Source organism: Rhinoraja longicauda, chromosome 24 (genome assembly GCF_053455715.1).
Source record: "Rhinoraja longicauda isolate Sanriku21f chromosome 24, sRhiLon1.1, whole genome shotgun sequence".
NCBI lineage: Eukaryota > Metazoa > Chordata > Chondrichthyes > Rajiformes > Arhynchobatidae > Rhinoraja > Rhinoraja longicauda.
The window spans coordinates 16,170,148-16,195,547 of NC_135976.1; the positions used below are offsets into that span (position 1 = coordinate 16,170,148).

At 44.0% G+C, this 25,400-nt stretch overlaps 1 protein-coding gene across 1 annotated transcript in view; it reads left to right on the plus strand.

Moving 5' to 3' along the window:
- The window catches only part of LOC144605549 (peptidase inhibitor 16-like), a 33,725-nt gene extending 16,445 nt beyond the window's left edge, over positions 1 to 17,280 (plus strand). Inside the window, exons 5-6 of the mRNA XM_078420959.1 lie at positions 13,338 to 13,367; positions 17,180 to 17,280. Of these exons, the coding sequence (XP_078277085.1) occupies positions 13,338 to 13,367; positions 17,180 to 17,280 (131 nt within the window). The remainder of the gene's footprint in view (positions 1 to 13,337; positions 13,368 to 17,179) is intronic.
- Positions 17,281 to 25,400: the final 8,120 nt, after the last annotated feature.

Below are 25,400 nucleotides of genomic sequence, written 5' to 3' on the forward strand. Positions count from 1 at the left end.
CTCCTTAGCAACGAGGTTTTGTTCAGTTCTGTTTGCATAGAAGTGGTGTAGAGCTTCAGTTAAATCATACAGAGATGGCTTACACTTACATCAACAAACATGCAAAACGGATGTCCAATAAGTGGAGTCAAAGAGCCGAGGAGAGCATTCAAGAGTGAAGAGTGGTTTGTTGTCATATGTCCCAGATAGAACAATGAAATTCTTACTGGCAGCAGCACAACAGAATATGTAAACATAATACTCTATTCCATTGCTGCATGAATGTGGCAAAAGAACATTGTAAGTGACCACACAGGTCGTTCATCTCATTGAAACTGTTGAACTGATCAATAAGGCTGTGGCTGTTTGATGTCTTCATTCTATTGCCTGACTAGGCTCCATACTCTGCAGTATCCTTTCCCAGCAAAAGAAGACAGTCAATATTAGTTCTGAAATTTATCCTCAGCAGTTTTCTTTGGGGGGAGAGGGCATGTGTGGAGGTGGTGGGAAGAACATGAGATTCATGTTACCAGACGTGTGAGGAAGGACTTTCAGTAAATACTCCCGAACTGCCTCGTTCTCAGCTTTGTAGGACTTGGTCGGACCGCATTTGGAGTGTTACATTCAATACTGATCACACAATTACACCCGTTCACACGGGTTACCATGTTATCTACTATAATATGCTTAGATGGTAATATATGTAGATAGTTATATTTTTTTACAAAATATATAAAATATACAGATCATCCTGTACGCCAGCACTATCCTACACACTAGGGACGACTTACAATTTACAGAAGCCAACTAACCTACAAACCTGGACATCTTTGGAGTGTGGGAGGAAACCGGAGCACCCAGAAAAATCCCACGCGGTCACAGGGAGAATGTGCCAACCCTCCCATTCTAACTCTCGCCCCTCAGAGAAAATAGCTTCTTAGTATCAATCCAGTTAAATACTTTAATTGAGGTAGATCCGTGTATAATTTTGCATATTGCAGCCTGGTCTGACCATTTCAATTCTCCTAATTTGGTGGCACGAGCCCAGTATCACACTGTCCACCATTTCCCCATTATTGTCTGTTAATTCGAGGAACATCAGGGGAAGGAATGGGCACTAACTTTGTCGACTCGCGTGTGTTTCCCACATTGCCTTACTCTCATGCCCATATCTTGAAGAGAGATTTCAAAAACATCACTCGCTTATTTTTCTATTCTTAAAATAATAGGGTGGGGCACTGTACGTTGGTACTGCATTGCCACTTTTCAACCCAACTTCCCCTTCAGATTGACAAAGGAAACTCAGTTTCTAAATTTGAGTCTGTTCCTTAGAAACCTAGAAACAAACAAAGAGGTGTAGTTGATCCACCCCTCCAGCCCCTTTCACCATCCATTTAAATCATTTCCATTTTGTGCCTCCATATCATCACCCTGTCTTTGTTGTCTCGCCATTAATGTCACAAACCGACAAAGATCTGTCATTCCCAGCCCTGCTTCATTCAGCATATTCAATAGCTTTAGATCAGATATATCTGCAGTCAATTATGTGAAAATTTATTTTTGTAAATGCCTCCTCCGCATTAGAATGGCTCACATCCTGCTGAATTTGAGACATTATTTTTAGGATTTAAGCACACATATGTAGCATACTCTCCATAACACAGGGCAGCAGTAGAGATTGGTTCAAACAAACGCCCAGGTTCAATCCTGCCGACGGGTGCTGTCCGTGCGGAGTTTCCGCACGCCCACTTGTCTTTTGATGTGGGAGGAAACCGGAGCACCCAGAAGAAACCCACGGTCACAAACTCCGCACAGACAGCATCCAAAATCAAACCTGGATTTCTAGCGCTGTTAGGCTGCGGCTCTACCGCTGCGCCACTGTAGATGGCCAATAATACAAAAAGAACCAAAACAGTTCAAAGGCTTTGCTAAGCTCGGAAAGGGAACATCATTTCATTAGAAATGCCACTTTAGTCACCGTTATAAAATGGTTGCCAAGTAACCGTAATTCTATTTTACAACAGGTAGCAACAAGACTGATAACACAACACAAGGTGAGAAAAATGCAAAATGTCACTCTGAAGCACATAAAATATTTGTAAAAACGATAACATTTTGCATTTAATATAACATTGCATATATATTAGTTTTGCACGGAGTATAAGGCAGAAGAAACAAGAGTTAAGGCAAGAGTTATAAGCAAAACAGAAAACGCTGGAGTAACTCAGCGGGTCAGGCAGCATCTACTAGGTTAATTCCCGGAATGGCGGGACTGTCATATGTTGAAAGACTGGAGCGACTAGGCTTGTATACACTGGAATTTAGAAGGATGAGAGGAGATCTTATTGAAACGTATAAGATTATTAAGGGGTTGGACACGTTAGAGGCAGGAAACATGTTCCCAATGTTGGGGGAGTCCAGAACAAGGGGCCACAGTTTAAGAATAAGGGGTAGGCCATTTAGAACTGAGATGAGGAAAAACTTTTTCAGTCAGAGAGTTGTGAATCTGTGGAATTCTCTGCCTCAAAAGGCAGTGGAGGCCAATTCTCTGAATGCATTCAAGAGAGAGCTAGATAGAGCTCTTAAGGATAGCGGAGTCAGGGGGTATGGGGAGAAGGGCCGAATGGCCTACTCCTGCACCTATTGTCTATTGTCTATGGTGGGGATGGACGGGCGACGTTTCGGGTCGGGATCCTTCTTCAGACTGAACAAGGGTCCCGATCTGAAACATTGGCAGTTCATTCCCTCCACGGATGCCGCCTGACCTGCTGAGCTCCTCCAGCACTTTGTGTTTTGCTCAAGATTCCAGTATATGCAGTTCCCTTGTTTCTTCAAGGCATGAGTTACACATTGGAGACACAAGAACCTGTAGATGCTGGAATCTTGGACAAAACACCCCAGCACTTTGTGTTTCCCTCTCAATTACTGTGTTGTGTCCAATATTGTTACGGAGTCTAAAATAAGTTTTGTGGCCAGGCTCAATAGAGTCATAGAGTCATACGGCATGGAAACAGGGCCTTCGGACCAACTTGTCCATGCTGACCAAGATGCCCCATCTACACTAGTCCCACCTGCCTGCATTTGGCACATATCCCTCTAACCTTTTCTTTCCCTATAACTGTCCAAATGTCTTTTAAATGTTGTTATATAATACCGGCCTCAACTACCTTCTCTGGCAGCTCGCTCCATATACCCACCGCACTCTGAGTGAAAAGTTGCTGCCCACCTTCCTAAAAAATCTTGCCCCTCTCACCTTAAACCTTTGTGCAAATGTGCACATTTACATGTCAGTAAATTAGGGGACTAGATTATTAGTTCAGTGCAGAGATACAGCGTGGAAACAGACCCATCGTTCATCCGTTCACACTAGTTCTATGTTATCCCACTTTTGCATCTACTCCCTACACACTTGCAGCAAATTACAGAGGCCAATTAACCTACAGACCTGCACGTCTTTGGAATGAGCACCCGGAGAAAACCCATGAGGTCATAGGGAGAACGTGCAAACCCCACACGGACAGCACCTGTGGTCAGGATCGAACCTGGGTTTCTGGCACTGTGAAGCAGCAACCTCTAACCACTGTGCCACCCCTGTTGCGGTTACAGGGGGCAGAAATTCAGAGCTTTCCTCTAGTGGGATAAAAACATGATTGTGTTACCCAGTCCACTGAACTGAATCTCTCAGGCAGATACCTCTATTTCCCAGTGTGTTGGGGATGGGTGTGGCTCATAGCTTCTGGCTTAGACATCGGAAATGGCCCCAATTTGTGTATCTTGCCTGAATTCAATGCCAATAAAAGTCACGCCTTCGTTCTGGCTCCAGAAGTCTGACCAGTTAATTTTTCCATCACTTCTTATCAAAGTAATTGCTTGGCAGACTTCCATTCAGGGCGACGACTAAAAATTGCCTCACTTTTCAAAGGTTTGTCTGTCGTTGGAGACATGAGTACTGGGTGAGGAGGCTGGGGGCAGTGGGTGTGTGCGCAGGGAAGGATGGACATTGTAAAATTCCATGCGGTCATGCTAAAATTCCTCCCTTAATCAGAAACCCGAGAAAGCTAACTATATTCCACACTCCTTATCTTCCCCTTTTTATTGTACGAGTTTGACTTGATTGTATTTATGTGGAGTATTAGAGCATGGAAACAGGCCCTTTGGCCCAGCTTGCCCATGCCGACCAAGGTGGCCCATCTACACTAGCCCCACTTGCCCACATTTGCCCCATCTCTTTCCAGACCTTTCCTATTGACATGTCATGTTCCAAATCTCTTGCAAACGTTGTTATAGTATCTTCCTCGTCTAAGTTAGTCCCACCTGCCTGCATTTGGTCCATATTCCTCTAAACTGTTCCTCTCCATGTACCTGTCCAAATGTCTTTTAAATGTTGTTATAGTTTCTGCCTCAACAACCTCCTCTGGCAGCTCATTCCTTGTGCCACCACCATCTGTGTGAAAAGTTGCCCCTCAGATTCCTATTCTATCTTTCACCTCTCATCTCAAATTTATGTCCTCTAGTTCTTAATTCCCCTCCTCTGGTAAAAGACTGTGCATCTACCCTATCTATTCCCTATCATCTATTATCTGATCTGATTGAACAGCATGCAAACCAAAGCTTTCGATCTTTATTATCACATTTAAGGTTATGTTTATTATTGTTACGTGTACTGAGGTACAGTGAAAGGCTTTGTTTTGCAATTTTGATCTAATTTTGATCAGATAAAGTGTGCAAACAAGGAACCGCAAATGCTGGTCTACACAAAAGGACACAAAATGCTGGAGTAACTCAGCTGGTCATGGAGCATCTCTGGAGAACATGGATAGGTGATGTTTTGGGTTGGGTTCTGACCTGAAGCATCTATCCATTTTCTCCAGAGATGCTGCCTGACCCGCTGAATTTACTCCAGCATTTAGTGTCCTTTCAAATCAGATAATACTCTACATAAATACAATCAAATCAAACTCAAGTACAATAGGTACAGCGAAGGGGAAGATGCAGAGTGCAGAATATAGTTCTTAGTGTTGTAGCGCACCAATTTCATAGACAAAGTCCAATGTCCACAATGGGGTAGAGGTGAATCGGACACTACCCTAACTTATGGAAGGATCGTTTAGAAGCCTAATAACAGAAGGGAAGAAGCTGTTCCTGAGAAACTGTGGCCCTGATAAATTAACAGCTTGATAAACAAATATGCAGATTTGTACAGCTTTTAAACGAGATTTGTCAGAATTTAGTGACAGTTTTGTGTCAGCAATTGTGCTGAAAAGAAGCTTTTACTGCACTGCAGGGGATATTTTATCTTCTGTTTGGCTGTGTAATAGTTGGCAATTATTTAATTCTGAAAGTTGGAAAATGTTCCGTTCTTGCTTAAAGTATCTTCAGATTTCAAGTTGTAGTTTTAGAGATATAGAGCGGAAACGGACCTTTGGCCCACCGAGTCCACACTGACCATCAATCACCAGTAAATTAGTTCTATGCTTTCCCACTTTTGCATCCTACACATAAGGGACAATTTTACAAATTTACCGAAGCCAATTAACCTACAAACCAAAATGTCTTTGGAGTGTGGGAGGAAACTGGAGCACCTGGAGTAAACTCGCGTGGTCACAGGGAGAACCCTGGGAGAACTTGCAAACTCCACGCAGACAGCACCCGTAGTCAGGATCGAATCCAGGTCTCTGGCGCTGTGAAGCAGCAGCTCTACCAGCTGTACCACTGTGCTGCCCTGTGGAATAACATGGGTTAATTAGTTTTACTTTTCACCATTCTAAACATTAAATGCCAGCTTTGCTCACCCATTTATCTGTCTCAATCTGTTTTATTACCTCATTCAGCAATATGTGCAGTTATGTAGGAAAGAACTGCAGATTCTGGTTTAAATCGGAGGTTTAATATGTGCAGTTATGTTGCCCAATCCCATGTTAACATAACAGATGCATCAAATTCCTTATTATAATGTTGTTATGGGTAACCTAGCCAAAGAAACTGAAACTAATAGACGTTGAATTCCCCCCAGGAATTTGTCAGACCAGTGAGTAGTGTTAGAGCATTTGCCCTTGCACCTGATCTACTGGCTCCTTCCTCTTTGTGTGCCCCAACCCTTCCTTGCTCCATAATACAAGTGGAACGGTGGCGTATCAGTGGAGTTGCCGCCTTACAGTGCCAGAGACCCAGGATCGATCCTGACTACTGGTGCTGTCTGTACAGAGTTTGTACCTGTGACCGAGTGGGCTTTCTCCGGGTGCTCTGGTTTCCTCCCATGCTCCAAAGACATATAGGTATGCAGGTTAATTGGCTTTGGTAAAGATTGTAAATTGTCCCTTGTGTGTCGCATAGTGCTAGTGTACAGGGTGGCCGCAAGTTGGCGCGGAGTCAGTGGGCCGAAGAGCTTGTTTCCGCTCTGTATCTCTAAACTAAAAACTAAAATTAAACACTCCCTTAGTGTAAATGACATGTGCTGTCTGCCAAAGTAAGCAATGTGGCCGATATGGGAAGAAGACAAAGAGTAGTGGCAATCACATGGCAGCACAGTGGCGCAGCCGGTAGAGCTGCTGCCTCACAGCGCCGGAGACCCCGGTTCGATCCCCACCTTGGGCACTGCTTGTGTGGAGTTTGCACCCCAAACCGTTTCCTCCGGGTGCTCCAGTTTCATAGAACTTTGATGTAGAACATAGAACAGTACAGCACAAGAACAGCGCCTTCGGCCCAAAATGTCTGTGCCGAACATGATGCCAAGGTCTGCACATAATCCATATCGCTCCATTCCCTGCATATCCATATGCCTATCCAAAAGTCTTTTAAATGCCACTAATGTATCTGCTTCACCCACTGCCTCCTGGCAGCACGTTCCAGGCACTCACCACCCTGTAAAATAACATTCCCCGCATATTTCCTTTAAACTTTCTCCTCCCATTTCCCAGTGACATGCAGGTTTGTAGGTTAATAGGTAAATTGCGCAGGGAGTGGATGAGAAAGTGAGAATACATATAAGTAGTGTGAATGGGTGATCGATGGTTGGTGTGGACTTGGTGGGCCGAAAGGTTTGTTTTCATGTTGTATCTCTAAATTAAACTAAACTAAACTAACCTCTGTTATTAACGGGTGGCCCCTGATTCTTAAACAATGATCTCTCCCACAATGCAGTCTTCCACAAGAAGAAATAGTTTAGTTTAGTATATTATTGTCATGTATACCGAGCTACAGTGAAAAGCTTTTGGTTGCATGCTATTCATTCAGTGAAAAGACATAATTACAATCAAGCCGTCCACAGTGAACAGATACAGGATAAAAGGAATACCATTTAATGCAAGATAAAGTCCAGTAAAGTCCAATTAAAGATAGTCCGAGGGTCTCCAATGAGGTAGATGGTAGCTCAGGATCGCTCTCTAGTTGGTGAAAGGATGGTTCAGTTGCCTGATAAGAGTTGGGAAGAAAACTGTCCTTGAATCTGGAGGTGTGCGTTTTCACACATCTGTACCTCTTGCCCGATGGGAGAGGGGAGAAGAGGGAGTAACCAGGGTGAGACTGGTCCTTGATTATGCTGGTGGCCTTGCCGAGACAGCAACCCTGCCCACATCCATTCTGTCAACACCCCTTGGATTTACACGTTTTAATTCAGCTGCCCCCTATTCAAAACTCAGCAGATACAAACTGAGTCTGTCCAACCTCTCTGCAGAAGCCAATCTGCCCGTTCCAATATCAGTATGGTGAGCTTAACAAACAAACTTCCCTGCAAATAAGAGAGAAACATATGGAAAAGATGTTTAGCTTGAATTTTATGTCAATGTGTCCAATATTCTTGGCATTGAGTGAATACAATCCTCTACTTCCCTGGGCTATACAGTTGCTCAGCTGGAAGTGTTACGATGTGCAGTATTGTGCTGAGCTTAAACAGGAGGAAGTTTTTCCACTGCTTTTCATTTATGTTTCATTTATCAATCATAGAACAGTACAGCACAGGGACTGACCCTTCAGCCTACTATGTCCATGCCAAAAGTGATGCCAAGTCAATCCAATCTCCCCTGCCTGCATGTAATCGATTCCCTCTATTTCCCTGCATATCTATATTGGAATTTAGACTTTAGAGATAAAACATGGAAACAGGCCCTTAGGCCCACCGAGTCCATGCGGACCAGTTATCCCCGCCCACTAGCACTATCCTACACACTAGGAACAATTTACAATTTTTTACCGAAGCCAATTAACCTATAAACCTGCGCGTCTTTGGGAAGTGTGCGAAATCCTGAGCACCCAGAGAAAACCCACGTGGTCACAGGTAGTAAGTACAGACTCCGTACAGTCAGCACCGATAGTCAGGAGCGATCCTGGGTCTCTGGTGCTGTAAGGTAGCAACTCTACTGCTGCGCCACCGTACTGCCCTTGCTGCCCATATCTATGGAACTGATGCGCTACAATGTTGACAACTATGTCAGATTGAAGAAGAATCCCGACCCGAAACGTCACAAATTCCTTTTCTCCAGAGATGCTGCCTGACCCGTTGTGTTACTTCAGCATTTTGTGTCTATCTTCTATGTTAATGTTATTACCTCAAATGAAGAAAACCTTAAAATTGTAACTTTTTGAGTCACATTTGAGGACAAATAATTCATTGTTTAGAGGTTAAATGGAGAGTAACGACCGCCAAAATAGATCACGTGATTTCTCTAGTTGTGGGAAAGCGTTGGGTATTTTTTCATAATTAACATCCCTTTAATGTCTGTTCCAAAATAGTTGTAAGATGAGCATCGTCCTATTTCTTAACAGGTACCCAAACAACGACAACAGCCACCACTGTAGGTGAGAATGCAGCTTCACGCTATATTTTGCTCAAACCTCCGTGATCCCAATAGTAATCTGTTGTGTATAGGGAGGTCCCAATTACATTAGTGATTAATGTATGATTTAGACTTTGCTAATGAGCATTTGGTATGCTATAAACTTTCATGTGAAAGCTATAATCAATAAAAATTAACAAATATCTACAAAATCTTGTGTCTGGACATTCCGGAGGGGGGGTTTCGGAGAAAGCAATTCGTCTATCCAACCTCTCCCCTGTACCTAATACCCCTTCCAATCCAGGCATAATTTTTTAGTTTAGTTTAGTTTATTATTATTGTCACATGTACTGAGGTACAGTGAAAAGCTTTTTTGTTGCATACTACCAAGTCAACGAAAAAACTATATGTGATTACAATCAAGTTGTCCACAATACACTGATACAGGATAAAAGGAAAAACGTTTAGTGCAAGACAAAGTCCCATAAAGTTTGATTAAAGATAGTTTGAAGGTCTCCAATAAGGTAGACGGTAGGTCAGGACCGCTCTCAAATTGGAGATGGGATAGTTCAGTTGCCTAATATCAGCTGTGAAGAAACTGTCCCTGAATCTGGAGGTGTGCATTTTCATCAACTATACCTCATGCCTCAGGGGAGAAGAGGGAGTGAGCAGGGTGAGACTGGTCCTTGATTATGCTGGTGGCCTTGCCGAGGCAGCGTGAAGTGTAGATGGAGTCATTGGAAGGGAGGGTGGTTTGTGTGATGGTCTGGGCTATGTCCACAACTCTCTGCAATTTCCTGCGGTCTTGGATGGAGCTGTTCCCAAACTGTGCTGTGATGCATCCCGATAAAATAATAATAATAATGCATTACATTTATATAGCGCTTTTCAAACACTCAAAGACGCTTTGCAGGGATTTCTAGAACATAGAGAAGTGAATAAATAGAGAAATAAGTAAACGAACAGAGAAAGGAGACAGAAGGTGAGGTGACCTTCAGTGGTTGAAGGCAGTGCTGAAGAGGTGAGACTTCAGTGATGCTTTGAATGTGGTGAGTGAGGAGGAGTCTCTGACGGTTTGGGGTAGTGAGTTCCATAGGGTGGGAGCAGCGATGGAGAAAGCCCTGTCCCCCCAGGATCTGAGTTTGGTCCGGATGGGGGGGGACAGGAGATTGGCAGCAGCAGAGTGGAGGGTGCAGGTGGGAGTGTGCCTGTGGAGGAGGTCAGTCAGGTAGGATGGGGCCAGGTTATGGAGGGCTTTGTAGGTCATGAGGAGGATTTTGTATTGATTTTCTCTGGGGGATGGGGAGCCAGTGGAGTTTGTAAAGGACGGGGGTGATATGGTCACGGATCGGGGAGTGGGTGAGTAGACGGGCAGCGGAGTTTTGAATGTATTGAAGTTTACTGATGATTTTTGAGGGTGAGCCATAGAGGAGGCTGTTGCAGTAGTCCAGACGGGAGGTGATGAAGGCGTGGATGAGGGTTTCTGCAGCTGTGAAGGAGAGGGATGGACGGAGACAGGCAATGTTTTTGAGGTGGAAGAAGGCTGTCTTTGTGATGTGTTTGATGTGTTTGTCGAAGGAGAGGGTTTGATCAAAGATGATTCCAAGATTCCATGCTTTCCATGTGCTGGTATACGCCCTCTGTTCCCTTCCCAAAGCCTCTACATCCTTCCTGTAATGGGGCAACCAGAAATGCACGATATGAGTCTATTTTCTGTGGCAACATGCCTCGGGCAATCAGTCAGCAATAGTTCAAGAAGAAATTGATGTTTGAATGAAAGTTTACCCATTCATCGAACATATAGAAATAAAAATGATCATAGCAAGTCTGTGCTTGGGTCTGATCAGACACCTTTCCTTGCCCCAAATCTGTCTCCCAGGCTCAGAACTTAGAGAGATGGTGTATCTTGGGAAGTGGAGAAGGCCAGCGTTTTATAAATGGAATATTGTAACATTCCTCTATTTAATGAGGTCACAAAATGCCTTTTCCTATCAATTTGCCTCTTGCTCTTTTTCCATGTGATTTGTCTTGTAACTTGCAGCATTGCCCCTTGTTCCTGCTAGTTAAGCCCGTTTTAGAAGTTGGAACCATCTTAGATGGGGGTAAGGAGACCAGGGTGATGTGTGTAGTGTGCAGTCATTGGGAAATGGTTGGCTGTTTGAGTTAGTTATTCACTGTCTTGTAAAGACCAGAAGACCTTAAGACTGGAGAGCAGAATTAGGCCAGTCGGCCCATCGAGTCTAGTTTAGTTTTAGTTTAGTTTATTGTCACATGGACCGAGGTAGAGTGTGAAGCTTTTTTGTTGCATGCTGTCCAGTCAGTGAAAAGACAATACACGTTTACAATCAAGCCATTCACAGTGTACAGGATAAAGGGAATAATGTTTAATGTAGGATTTAATGCAGTCCAGTAAAATCTGATTAAAAATAGTCTGAGGGTAGCTGTTGGAGTAGAGGTTTAAAAGAGTGGAGTGATTGTAATGAATCACTTCTGGGTGATCCACTGGACAGATCCACTTCTGGGACCAGCACGTAAAAGAGTCGCCTGGCTTGGGCGCCATCTTGGCATAACTAAGTCTACTCCGCCATTCGATCATGGCCGATCTATTTTTCCCTCTCAACCCCATTCTCCTGCCTTCTCCCTGTAACCTGTGACACCCTTGCTAATCAAGAATCTGTCAATCTCCGCTTTAAAAATATCTAGTGACTTGGCCACCACAGCCGTCTGTGCCAATGAATTCCACAGATTCATCACCCTCTGACTAAAGAAATTCATCCTCATCACCTTTGTCTTTTCTTCTGAGTCTGTAGCGTCTGGTTCTAGACTCTCCCATTACTGGGCGAGGACAGATCTTACTTCATGTAAGGATTAGCTTAAGCCCTGTGCTTTGGCACAGCATGGGGAATTAGAGTGTTATTCAAGCGTGAATGAACAATTATTGGATAAACTTTGCCTCTACATATTCACTTTCCAAAAGTTGAATATAATGCCTGTGCTATTCTGTCTGTCCACTTGTAAGTCGAGGAATACCATGAAATGAACATGGAACATATTCAAAGATCTTGTGTTACCATACACTGCCTGATTATACAATCCACGTTTCGACACAAGGAACTGCAGATGCTGGTTTACAAAAAAAGACACAAAGTGCTGGAGTAACTCAGCGGGTCAGGCAGCATCTCTGAAGAAGGGTCTTGACCCGAAACATCACCCGTACCTTCTTTCCAGAGATGCTGCCTGTCCCGCTGAGTTACTCCAGCACTTTGTGTCCGTCACTGAGAGTATGAACTCTCAGCGGCGGCCGGCTGCGTCCAGGGCACTTTCTGCAGCGCACGGCCTTCTGGGTAAGCAATGCCGCCATTGCCGGCTTGTTTCCGAGGTAAACCTGGGTGATCGTATAGTGTTGTGGATATTACAAACTGTTAGCATTGTTTACTTAAGTGCGAGTTTACTTAAGTCACCCATTGCGTAATTCGGGGAGTGTCTGTAGAGTCAGAAACGGCTTTCTCAGCGAGTACCAGCAAAATGTATGCGTTATGTCCTTATAGCCTAACTCTAAAAGACCTGATGCATCCTTGTGAATGTCCAGAACTGCCAAAGACATGTTTCTTTCCTGAGGTTTGGAACCAAAGGTGAGGTGCAATATTCCATTGTGGTCTAAACAAGGTTTTTGATTGAAAGAGGCATGAGGCATGGAAACAGGCCCTTCGGCCCACCGAGTCAACCCCAACCATCGATCACCCGTTCACACTAGTTCTATATTATCCCACTTTCTCATCCACTGTCTGCATACTGGGGGCAATTTACAGAAGCGAATTAACCTACAAACCCGCACGTCTTTGGGATGTGGGGGGAAACCGGAGCACCTGGAGGAAACTCATTCGATCAGAGGGGGAACGTGCACACTCCGCACAGACAGCACCTGTGGTCAGGATCGAACCCGGGTCACTGTGCCGTCCTACATACAAATGTTCTGTACGTTCTGCACAAATGAAGCATCACTAACTTACTCGTGAAATAAAACACCATTGCATTTCTTTTAAACAGACATCAATGGATGCCACTCTCAGAGAAATGTTTCCTGTTGCCAATCCATGTGAAGGATTTTTTTAAATCCTTTATCTTGTCTTGATTTAATACCTACTGTAATGAAATTAAATGAGTGCTGAAGCTAATTATTCCACTGAGGTGGGGCAAAAGTGGAATAAACACTAGTTTAGAAATGCCAACTTATGTGCAGCACAGTGGTGCAGCCGGTAGAGCTGCTGCCTCACAACGCCAGAGACCCAGGTTCGATCCTGACCTCAGGTACTGTCTGTAGGAGTTTCTCCCTGTGACCACATGAGTTTCCTCCGGGTGATCCGGTTTCCACCCACATCCAAACGAGGTGCGGGGTTGTTGGTTAATTGGCCCTTTGTAAACCGCCCCTACTGTGCAGGGAGTGGATGAGAAAGTGGGATAACATAGATGAGCAATGGTCGGCGTAGACTCGGTAGGTTGAAGGGCCTGTTTCCATGCTCAAACTAAACTAAACGAAGTTACTGATAACCTTACTTTCATGATGATTGTCATCTTATTTTTCTGCAGCCTCTGGCGGCGGGGAAACCGCAAATGGAGGTGAGAATATCAGTGGTTTTATATTACTAATCATCATTCTCTTCATTAATGTTCTGCTCATTGCCTTCTCATTCTATCCATATACTCCGGAAGGTTCATTGATGAATCTGACCATTCTTGTGAATGATCCAATTGACCTCTGGAATTTATTGACAACTAGTTGTGCTGATAAAGCAAAGGTGGCGTTTTTTTTATTGAAAGATACAGCTTCTTTGGCCCTCCGAGTCCACGCCGACTATCAATCACCAGTTCATCTGCCTTAGCAGAAGAGTGGAGACGCAAATGACTGCAGATTAACAGATTTGTTTAGTTTAGAAACACTGTATAGAAACAGGCCTTCGGCCCACAGAGTCCATGCCGACCAGCGATCACCCGTTCACACTAGTTCTGTGTTATCCCACTTTCTCATCCTACACACCAGGGGGCAATTTACAGAGGCCAATTAACCCACAAACCCACACGTCTTTGGGATGTGGGAGGAAACTAGAGCACCCGGAGGAAACCCACACGGTCACAGGGAGAACCGGCAAAGTCTGCGCAGACAACACCTGGAGGTCAGGATCGAACCTGGGTGTCTGGCGCTGTGAGGCAGCAGCACTACCCACTGTGCCACCCGAATGACCTAATAATTTACCTCAGGATGAACTGTGCAGCTTATGTCTGCGAGTCCGTAATCATGATCTTGGTGATCAGACGTAGACCAAGCACATAAGCTGTGTGCTTAAGAGGAAATGCACGTAGTCAAGGGAGAACGTGCAAACTCCACACAGACCGTGATCAGGATCGAACCTGCTATGCACTGTCAGGCTGCAGCTCTACCAACTGCGCCACTGTGCTAGTGAGTTTTTTTAGAGGCTTTATTTCCCAACCTTTTTCTTTTCTGTCCTCTAACTGAATGCTGTTCACGTTGTTTTTACACATGCTCCACCTTGCACTCCTTAACCCCAGGAATCCCCACAACCAAATCCGCCAGGAGGTGAAAGACCACCCATTAGGAATACTATAGTTTATTGTCAGGTGAACCTAGGTACAGTGAAAAGCTTTTTCTTGCGGTGCTAACCCGTCAGCGGAAAAACTATACATGATTACAATTGAGCCGTCCACCATGTACAGATGGAGCAGAAAAGGAATAATTTTTAGTGCAAGATGGAGTCAAGTAAAGTACAATTAAAGATAGGTCGAGAGGTCTCCAACGAGGTCGATGGTAGTTCAGGACTGCTCTCTAGTTGGTGATAGGATGGTTCAGTTGCCTGATGACAGCTGGGAAGAATCCTGTCCCTGAATCTGGAGGTGTGCGATTTCACACTTCTGTACCTCTTGCCTGACAGGAGAGGGGAGAAGAGGGAATGACTGGGGTGAGACTGGCCCTTGATTATGCAGGTGGCCTTGCCGTGGCAATAACCCTGACCACATCCATCCTGTCAACACCCCGTGGAATTACACGTTTTAAGTTGCCGAGGCACGTCATCAACACTGTGTTAAAAATACTGGAGTATGGTAGCTCAAGGGCAACAAATTGCAACTTTGTCAGTGAGGCAAAAATCCTATGAAATATTAAATGTGAAAAGAACATGTATCTTTCGGTTGCAGGGACAAGTTGAGGCAATATCTCTGGAATGGTGAGACCAAATGAGTTAAATTGGCCTCTAGAAACAGACAAAGCTACTTTAAAATACACACAAAGCGCTCAGCAGGTCAGTCAGCATCTCTGGAGAGCATGGATAGGTGATGTTTTGGGTTGGGACCCTTCTTCAGACTATGATTCTGTATCTGAATTAGGTGTTGCCAATAGCAGGACTATGGGTGGGTATATGTAATGAGCTGCCTGAGGCAATTGAGGTAAGTACTACAACAGCGTTTAAAATATAGTTGGACAGGTACATGGATAGGAACAGTTTAGAGGGATAGTCAGATTTTAGATAAGATAGTCACAAATTGCAGCAGGACCTTGATCATTTGCCCAGCTGGGATGAGAAATGGCTGATGGAATTTAATACAGAGAGATGTGTGGTGTTGCATTTTGGAAAGTCTAACATGGGCAGGACCGACACAGTGAAATGGTAGGGCTCCGAGGAGTGTTGTAGAGCAGAGGGATCAAGGAGTGCAGGTACAGGGTTCCTTGAAGGTGGTGTCACAGGTAGATAAAGTGGTCAAAAAGGCACATTGGCCATCATCAGTCAGAGTATTGAGTATTGGGAGGTCATGTTGCAGTTATATAAGACATTGGTGATGCTGCGTTTAGACTATTGTGTTCAGTCTGGGCACCATGTTATAGGAAAGATGATGTCAAGTTGGAATACAAGGATGTGGCCAGAACTCGAGGGTCTGAGCTATAGGGAGAGGTTGAGCAGGCTGGGACTCTATTCCTTGGAGCACCGGATGATGAGGGGTGATCTTATAGAGGTGTATAAAACTATGAGAGGAATAGATCGGGTAGATGCACAGAATCTCTTGCCCAGAGTGGGGGAATCGAGGACTAGGGGACATAGGTGTAAGGTGATGGGGAAATGATTTAATAGGAGCCTCAGGGGTAACTTTTGCACACAAAGGGTGATGGGTATATGGGACGACCTGCCAAAGGAGGTAGTTAAGGCTGGGACTGTCGCAATGTTTAAGAAACATTTAGAACAGGTACATGGATAGGGCAGGTTTAGAGGGATATGGGCCAAATGCTGGTAGGTGGGACTAGTGGAGATGGGGCATGATGGTTAGCATTGGCAAGTTGGGCCAAAGGGCCTGAATCCACACCCTGTGACTATGACTCTGTATGGGTTTAACACGGGCAAATGGGACTGGCTTACATGGGGCATCTTGGTCAGCCTGGACGAGTTGGGCCGAAGGGCCTTTTTCCGTGCTGTATGACACCATGACAGCAGGCCAGAATATATTAACAGAACAGAATTGTGTGCAGGCAGGTAAGAGTTGGTCTTGGCATTATGTTCAGCACAGACATTGTTGGCTAAACGGTTGTTCCTGTGCTGTACTGTTCTATGTTCTATGTTCCATGTACGAATCAAGAGAATTAAGAGAGTTTTATTGCCATATGTCCTTCTTATCTTCTATAAATACAAGATGAGGCAAGGTAACAGGAAAGTGGCTCGTTGTCCTACTAAATGGACAATAAGCACATAGAACCGTAGAGCGATACAGTGTGGAAACAGGCCCTTTGGCCCAACTTGCCCACACTGGCCAACATGTCCCACCTGCCCGCATTTGGTCCATATCCTTCCAAACATGTCCTATCCATGTACCTGTCTAACTGTTTTGTAAATGTTGGGATAGTCCCAGGCTCAACCACCTCCTCTGGCAGCTTGTTCCATACACCCACTGCCCTTTGTGTGAAAACGTTACCCCTCAGATTCCTTCTAAATCTCTTCCCCTTCACTTTAAACCTATGTCCTCTGGTCCTTGATTCACCTACTCTGGGCAAGAGACTCTGCATCTACCCGATCTATTCCTCTCATGATTTTATACACCTCAATAAGATCACCCCTCATCCTCCTGCGCTCCAAGGAATAGAGTCCCAGCCTGCTCAACCTCTCCCTACAGCTCAGACCCTCTAGCCCTGGCAACATCCATGCAAATCTTTGTACCCTTTCCAGCTTGACAACATCAGACATAATATTGTCTTGCTTTATAGATTATCGTTGAAGATGCTTTCATGAACATCTCTAACTGCTGACACAAAATATTAAATAATTATGGATAAGAGAATTATCAGCATGAAATAAATTAGTTTAATTTTACAGTTTTAGACTTCGAGTTAGTTGATATCTGAGAAACTGATCGTTTCCATTTTATTGTTTTATCAGGATCTCAAGGAGATGTCACCCCCAAGCCCAGTGGGATTACACCAATATGTTATAATTTTGTGTCAACTCTTGTGATATTAGTAATTGCGTATTTTGTATAAAGCAAGAGGGGAGTATATGTTAGAATTAATGTTTGCTCAGTACGGTCTGGTGTGGTTTTAACTGTTGGCAGGTGACGAGTCTACATTGATCAGTCAGGATAAAATACACTGATCAAAAAATAATCAAAACCTAAGAAGTATATAACCAAAAAACTAAAAGACTGTTTGCCTCTCAATCTTGTTTCCACATCAATTTTATCTCTGTTTTTTTATTTTGTTGGAGATTATTGTAATTTTTGCTTTTACATTGTCTTGTCTTCCTTTCATGAAGCTGGCCTGGATTTTTGCAGTTACTTCCAAACGATGGTACCAGTAAATATCAGTAATGTGTATTTACGTATTGATTAACTTTTACACTGGGAATTGGGAATGATCACAATCCATCTACAGAGTGAATGGAACAAACAATCAGGCGTTTGCTTAATTAGAAACTTTCCCTCCCGAGCCATGCAGGATCCAATCAGGTAGAGTGAGAATAGATCAGTCAACTTCCATCAATTGCAGAAAGCAAAATAAAGGAAGGATTAAAGATTATGATTAGGAGAGAGAGAAAGGAGGAGATTTAGAGAAACAGCGTGGAAACAGGCCCTTCGGCCCACCGAGTGCGCCGACCATAGATTACCCCGTACACTAGCACTAACCTGGACACTAGAGACAATTTTACAACTTACCGAAGCCATATAACCTGCAGACCTGTACATCTTTAGAGTGTGGAAGGAAACCGGAGCACCCAGAGAAAACCCACACGGTCACAGGGAGAACATACAAACTCTGTACAAGAACACAAGAAAATAGGAGCAGGAGTAGGCCAACCGGCCCCTCGAGCCCGCTCCGCCATTCAATACAATCATGGCAGATCCCACCCCAATCCCCTTCCCACTATCGCCCTTCTTCCCACCCAAAAGAACCGTGTGATCTCCTGGGAGAGGCGAAAAACCGGATAAAAACCCAGGCCAATTTGGGGAAAAAATCCGGGAAATTCCTCTCCGACCCCAAGCTAGGCGATCGAAACTTGTCCAGGAGATTACTCAGGTCTTACTATACTAACAATAACTCATGTCCACTTCCCTGCCCGCTCCCCGTAACCCCTAATTCCCTTGTCTATTAAAAAACTATCTATTTCTGTTTTAAATTTATTTAACGTTCCTGCTTCCACAGCTCCCTGAGGCAGCGAATTCCACAGACTAACCACCCTCTGAGTGAAGAAGTTTCTCCTCATCTCCGTTTTAAAAGCGCCCCCTCTTATTCTAAGACTATGCCCCCTAGTTCTGGTCTCCCCGATCATCGGAAAAATCTTTAGCGCATCCACCCGATCAAGGCCCCTCACGATCTTATACGTTTCAATAAGATCACCTCTCATTCTTCTGAACTCCAATGAGAAAAGTCCAAACCTACTTAACCTTTCCTCATATGTCAACCCCCTCATCCCTGGAATTAACCGTGTAAACCTTCTCTGCACTGCCTCCAGAGCAAGTACATCCTTTCTTAAACTTGGGCACCAAAACTGCACACAGTATTCCAAATGCGGTCTTACCAATACTGTATACAGCTGCAGCAACACCTCCCTACTTTTATACTCTATCCCCCTGGCAATAAAGGCTAAGACTCCATTGGCCTTCCTAATCACTTGCTGCACCTGCATACTAACTTTTTGTGATTCCTGTACTAGTACCCCCAGGTCCCTTTGCGTTGCAGATAGCACCCATAATCAGGATTGAACCCAGGTCTTTGGCGTTGTAAGGCAGAAACTCTACCACTACGCCACTGTGCCGCCCCACAGGTAAAAGGAAAACAAACATAAATTATTTCATATTGTTAATTTTTATTTAAAATCTTTAACAAGCGGCAGAGACCCAGGTTCTCGACCCTGACCTCGAGCACTCTCTGTGATATTTGCACGTTCTCCCTGTGACTGCATGGTATTTGCACGTTCTCCCTGTGACCCAGTGGGTTTTCTCCAGGTGTTCCAGTTTCCTCCAACAACCCAAAGACCTGCAGGTTTGTGGGTTAATTGACCCTCTGTAAATTGCCCCAGGTTGCAAGTGGTGATCGTTGGTCAATGCGGACTCGGTGAGCCAAAAAGTCTCTTTCCTCGTCGTTTCTCTAAAACTAAAACATGCAAGTTTGTAGGTTTTAATTGACCTCTGTAAATTCCCCCTAATGAGAAAGTGAGATAATATAGAACTAGTAAGAGCGGGTGATCAATGGTCGGCGTGAATGCGGTGGGCCGAAGGACCTGTTTCCATGCCGTATCTCTAAACTAAACTAAATATTAAAATCTGAAGGAATGGGACTCCATGCTTGGGAAAGTTCACTTTGATTGTCTTGAGACCTTTAGAGTGACAGTAATAACAGAGAAAAACAATATTTTTTGTTATTGTTGAGCTTAATTGTGGTCAAGCAAATAAGCACCATAACTCCAAGTACTTCCACTTTTCAATACTGAGTCTTTCGGCAAGATATCAGTGGAGTTAAGCTTCTTGCGAAACTTTGTGATAACAGCTTTAAAAAGATTTCTGCGTTTAGCCATGATGTACAGTCACCAAATGTTGCTATTTCATTTACCTTTTAGTAATGTTATTTCTCTGCAAAATCGTGGCCACAAACCTTTACTGACAGAGTCTGTAAGGCACCAGCTGCTCTCTGCTTCTGACCGTGTAAAAGTTTAAAATTGTCAGAAACAAGCAAACCAACGAAATTAATGTCATATATTTAAGCTTTGTGTGTATAGTTCATTTTAATCCATATTGTATTGAATGTTAATGGGACAGGAAGGAACCATGACAGTCCCAAAGAAAATATACGAAGGGGACAAATAGATGAACAATTTCCTTTTTCTGTTTAAGTTATTTCAGCTGAAATTCGAGTCACAGTCATACAGCACGGAAACAGGCCCTTTGGCCCAACATGCCCATGCCTACCAAGATGTCTCAACTACCCTAGGACCCACCTGCCCGCGTTTGGCCCATATCCCTCTAATCCTTCTTAACCATGTAGCGTGGCTACACTGACTAGCATGCCCCATCTACACCAGTTCCACCTGCCTGCACTTGTCCCATATCCCTTCGAAACCTATCCTATCCTTGTAGCTTGTAAATGTTTCTTAAACGTTATGATAGTGCCTGCCTCAACTACCTCCTCTTGCTGCTCATTCCATGTACCCCACACACCTGTGTGATAAAGTTGCCCCTCAGGTTCCTATTAATTTTATAGGAACTTATGTGCCCTTGTGATAGACACAAAATGCTGGAGTAACTCAGCGGGTCAGGCAGCATCTCTGGAGAAAAGGAATAGGTGATGTTTTAGGTCGAGACCCTTCAGACTGAGAGTCTGGTTATGTCCTCTGGTTCTTGATTCCCTGACACTGCGTGAAAGACTCTCTTCCCCTGAGGATTTTATACACCTCTGTAAGATCACCCCCTCAGCTTCCTGCGCTCCAAGGAATAAAGTCCTAGCCTGCCTAACCTCTACCTAACTACCTAAAGGCCTTTAATGTAACTCCAAGCTATGACACTCAGAATCCTTCAACAAGGCAGAAATAAGATTTCTTAACAACCAGAATTATTTACCTCTAAAAAGTTACCCCTTTTATTATTTAGAGAACATTTTAAATTCACCAAAGGCATAATAAAGATGGTTTTATCAGGTGCAGTTTGGTCATCAATTGAATGAAAATTGAGAGGCACAAACTGTTTTTCCAGGAGCACACATTGCTCCAAAACCTGAGAAAGAGGGAGTTTAAGGGCAGCACAGAGGTGCAGCGGTAGAGTTGCTACCTTACAGCGCCAGAGACCCGAGTTCGATCCTGACTACGGGTGCTGTCAGTACAGTTTGTACGTTCTCCCTGTGACCCCATGGGTTTTCTCCAGGTGCTCCGGTTTCCTCCCACATTCCAAAGACATAGAGGTTTGTAGGTTAATTGGCTTCTGTGAATTGTCCCTCATGTGTAGGATAGTGTTAATGTACAGGGTGATCGCTGGTCGGCACGGACTTGGTGGGCTGGAGAGCCTGTTTCCGCACTGTATCCCTAAAGTCTAATTGTCATACATGCTGACAACAGAACAATTAAATTCTTACATGCAGCAGTTTAACAGATCCATAAATTCAATGTACACAGATAAATTACAATAATACTTTAAAATTCAATAATTGCAGACAAATAAGAGTTGGGCTTAGCATCATGTTCGGCACAGACATTGTGGGCCGAAGGGCCTGTTCCTGTGCTGTACTGTTCTATGTTAGTAACTACCATCCTTGATAGACATAATAGTGCAGAAAACTAAGTTCTCCAGAGCAACCAAAATAAAATCAGTTCAAAGTTGAGGTTAGTGTTGTGTTGTATTCAAGAGCCTGATGGTTGTTGGGAAGCAGCTGCACTTGAAGCAGATGCTTATGGTTTTCAGGCTCTACCTTCATCCCATTGATATGAGTGGGATGAGAGCGTGGCCAGCGAGGTGTGGGACCTTGATGACTGGCTGGCTTTGTGAGGCAGAGTCTTCTCCAGATCAATTCGATGATAGGTGGCACAGCTGGTAGAGATGTGTCGTGAAAGACCCACACCACGCAGGTTGAAGATTTGATTCTTACCTTGAGTGCTGTCTGTGTGGAGTTTGCACATTCTCTCGTGTACTGCATGGGATCCCTCCAGGTGCTCCGGTTTCCTCCCACATCCAATAGACTTGAGGGTTTGTAAGTTAATTGGCCGTTATAAATTGCCCCTAGTGCACAGGGAGTGGATGAGAAAGTGGGATAACATAGAACTAGTGTGAACGGGAGATCAATGGTCTGCATTGACCCAAAGGACCTGTTTTCCATGCTGTATTTCTCAATCAAAAATGGGAACGGGAGTTTCTCAGAGTTATAACATTGCAGAGTGCAGATGCTATGAATAGGAAGTTATTTAATTATATGAATAGGAGGTTATTTAACTGACAGTAAGTACTGCCTCTCATAACTGTTATTTTACTACTTGTACTGTTAAACACTGGAATAATATATTAAATATTGTTAAAAGTAGAGCTGTTACTCCGTCAATATTTTTAAAAGAAAAAGACTTGCTCAGTGATGAGCATCTCTTTAAAAGGATGGAACTTCCGAGGTGAATCAGATAAAGATGATGAAATGTCAAAATAAAGAATAGAATTAACAGTGCATTTGTCTAATTTATATAGCGTTTATTATTGTGATAATTATAATACTCTGGTCTAATTTAAAGAAACTAAGAACTGCCGATGCTGGTTAATACACGAAAGGACACAAAGTAGGACGGCACAGTGGAGCAGGGGTAGAGTTGCTGCCTTACAGCGCCAGAGACCCGGGTTCGATCCTGACTCCTGTACAGAGTTTGTACGTTCTCTCTGACCACGTGGGGTTTTTTCTGGGTGCTCTGGTTTCCTCCCACATTCCAAAGACGTGTAAGTTAGTAGGTTAATTGGCTTCTGTAAATTGTCCCTCGGGTGCAGGATACAACTAGAGTACAGGTGATTGCTGGTTGACGCAGACGCGGTGGGCCAAAGGGCCTGTTTCATACTGTATCTCTAAATGTAAAGTGTATAACTAAATGTAAATGTACTGGAGTAACTCAGCAGGTCAGGCATCATCCCTGGAGAACATGGATAGGTGATGTTTTGGGTCGAGACCCTTCTTCAAACTCGATCTGAAACATCACTTATCTGTGTTCTCGAGAGATGCTGCCTGACCTGCAGAGTTACTCCAGCACTTTGTGTCCTTTTGGTCCAATTTGTACAGTGTTGGCATTAACTGCACAAAGCCACACGCTGGCTATCCAGCACAAAACACGCCAATTACATTTTTCCTCAGTATTTCCACAGGATGGCGCAGTAGTGCAGCGGTAGAGTTGCAGCCTTACAGCGCCAAAAACCCGGGTTCAAATCTGACTACGGGTGCTGTCTGTACGAAGTTCGTACTTTCTCCCTGTGACCACGTGGGTTTTCTCCGGGTTCTCTGGTTTCCTCACACATTCCAGAGATGTTCAGATTTGCAGGTTAATTGGCTTCTGTAAATTGTCCCAAAGCTTGCGGGAAATATAAAAACTGACTGTAAAAGATTCTTATAGGTATGTAAAAAGGAAAAGATTAGTGAAGACGGATGTAGGTCCCTTACAGTCAGAGACAGGTGAATTTATAATGGGAAACAAGGAAATGGCAGAACAGTTAAATGAGTACTTTGGTTCTGTCTTCACTAAGGAAAACACAAACAATCTCCTGGAAATACTAGGAGACCGAAGATCTAGTGGGAAGGAGGAACTGAAGGGAATCCACATTAGTCAGAAAATGGTGTGAGGTTAACTGTCGGGACTGAAGGCAGATTGAACCCCAGGGCCTGATGGTCTGCATCCCAGAGTACTCAAGGAGGTGGCCCTAGAAATCATGGATGCATTGATGATCATTTTCCAATGTTCTCTCGAGTCTGGATCAGTTCCTGTGCATTGGAAATGTAACTGGATGTAACTCCAATGTAACTCCACTTTTTAAGAAAGGAGGGAGAGAGAAAACGGAATTATAGACCAGTTCGCCTTACATCGGTAGTGGGGAAGATGCTGGAGTCGATTATTAAAGATGTTATAGCAGCGCATTTGGAAAGCAGTGACAGGATCGGTCAAAGACAGCATGGATTTATGAAGGGGCTCATCTTTTGGAATTTTTTGAGGATGCAACAAGTAGAATGGACAAGGGAGAGCCAGTGGATGTGGTGTATCTGGACTTTCTAAAAGCCTTTGACAAGGTCCCACATAAGAGATTAGTGTGCAACCTTAGAGCACATGGCATTGGGGGTAGGGTATTGACATGGATAGAGAACTGGTTGGCAGACAGGGTGCAAAGAGTAGGAATTAACGGGTCATAATGGCAGGCAGTAACTAGTGGGGTGCCGCAAGGCTTGGTGCTGGGACCCCAGTTGTTTACAATATATATTAACGATTTGGACCAGAGAATGAAATGTAACATCTCCAAGTTTGCGGATGACACAAAGCTGGGTGGCAGCGTGTGCTGCGAGGAGGATGCTATGAGGCTGCAGGGTGACTTGGATGGGTTGGGTGAGTGGGGCAGAAGCATAGCAGATGCAGTATAATGTGGATAAATGTACGGTTATCTACTTTGGTGGCAAGGACAGGAAGGCAGATTATTATCTGAATGGTATCAGATTAGGAGAAGGGGAGGTGTAATGAGACCTGGGTGTGCTTGTATATCAGTCACTGAAAGTAAGCATGCAGGTGCAGCAGGCAGTGAAGAAAGCTAATGGCATTCATTGCAAGAGGGTTTGAGTTTAGGAACAAGGCGGTCCTACTGCAGTTGTACAGGGTCCTGGTGAGACCGCACCTGGAGTATCATGTGCAATTTTGGTCTAATTTGAAGAAGGACATTATTGCTATTGAGGGAGTGCAGCGTAGGTTCACCAGGTTAATTTCCGGGATGGCGGGACTGACTTATGAAAGAATGGGTCGACTGGGCTTGTTTTCTTATAGAATGGGATCTTATAGAAACATATAAAATTCTTAGAGGATTGGACAGGGTAGATGCAGGAAAAATGTTCCCGAACATTTCAGATTTACAATCTTTTGTCAGGATGTAAGCGACAATTTATTTTCAGCAAAAATCTATTCATCGGCTCACAGGGTGATTGAATGTGTGCAGTATTTATTTTTGGTTAAAGCTTACATATACATAATCTATATGCTAAAACTCTTGTTTGTTTGTTTGTTTGTTTGTTCCTGAACTACAGCCAAAACGGTACATGATAGCGGGACAATTTTAGGTCCACCTTACTCACCGTCGTCCCTTTGGTGCTAATGGAAGAAATGGATAATTTTATTTTACATTATTTTTAAAGTTATTTTATTTCACATTATTTTTAAAGTTATTCACATTTTAAAGTTTAAATCTAAATGAGGGAAGGAGGGGGGAGGGGGGGAGGAGTGAGGAGGGAGGAGGGAGGGGGGAGGAGGGAGGTTGAGGGGGATGGAGTGGGGAGGGAGGGGGAGGGTAGGAGGGAGGGGGGGATGTGGTGGAGGGGGGAGGAGAGGGTGCTGCACCAATGCAGGAGAGGTTTGGGCCCAACAGAGAGGTTTGAGTCCACTTGGTCTAGTATGTAATAAAGTGCGT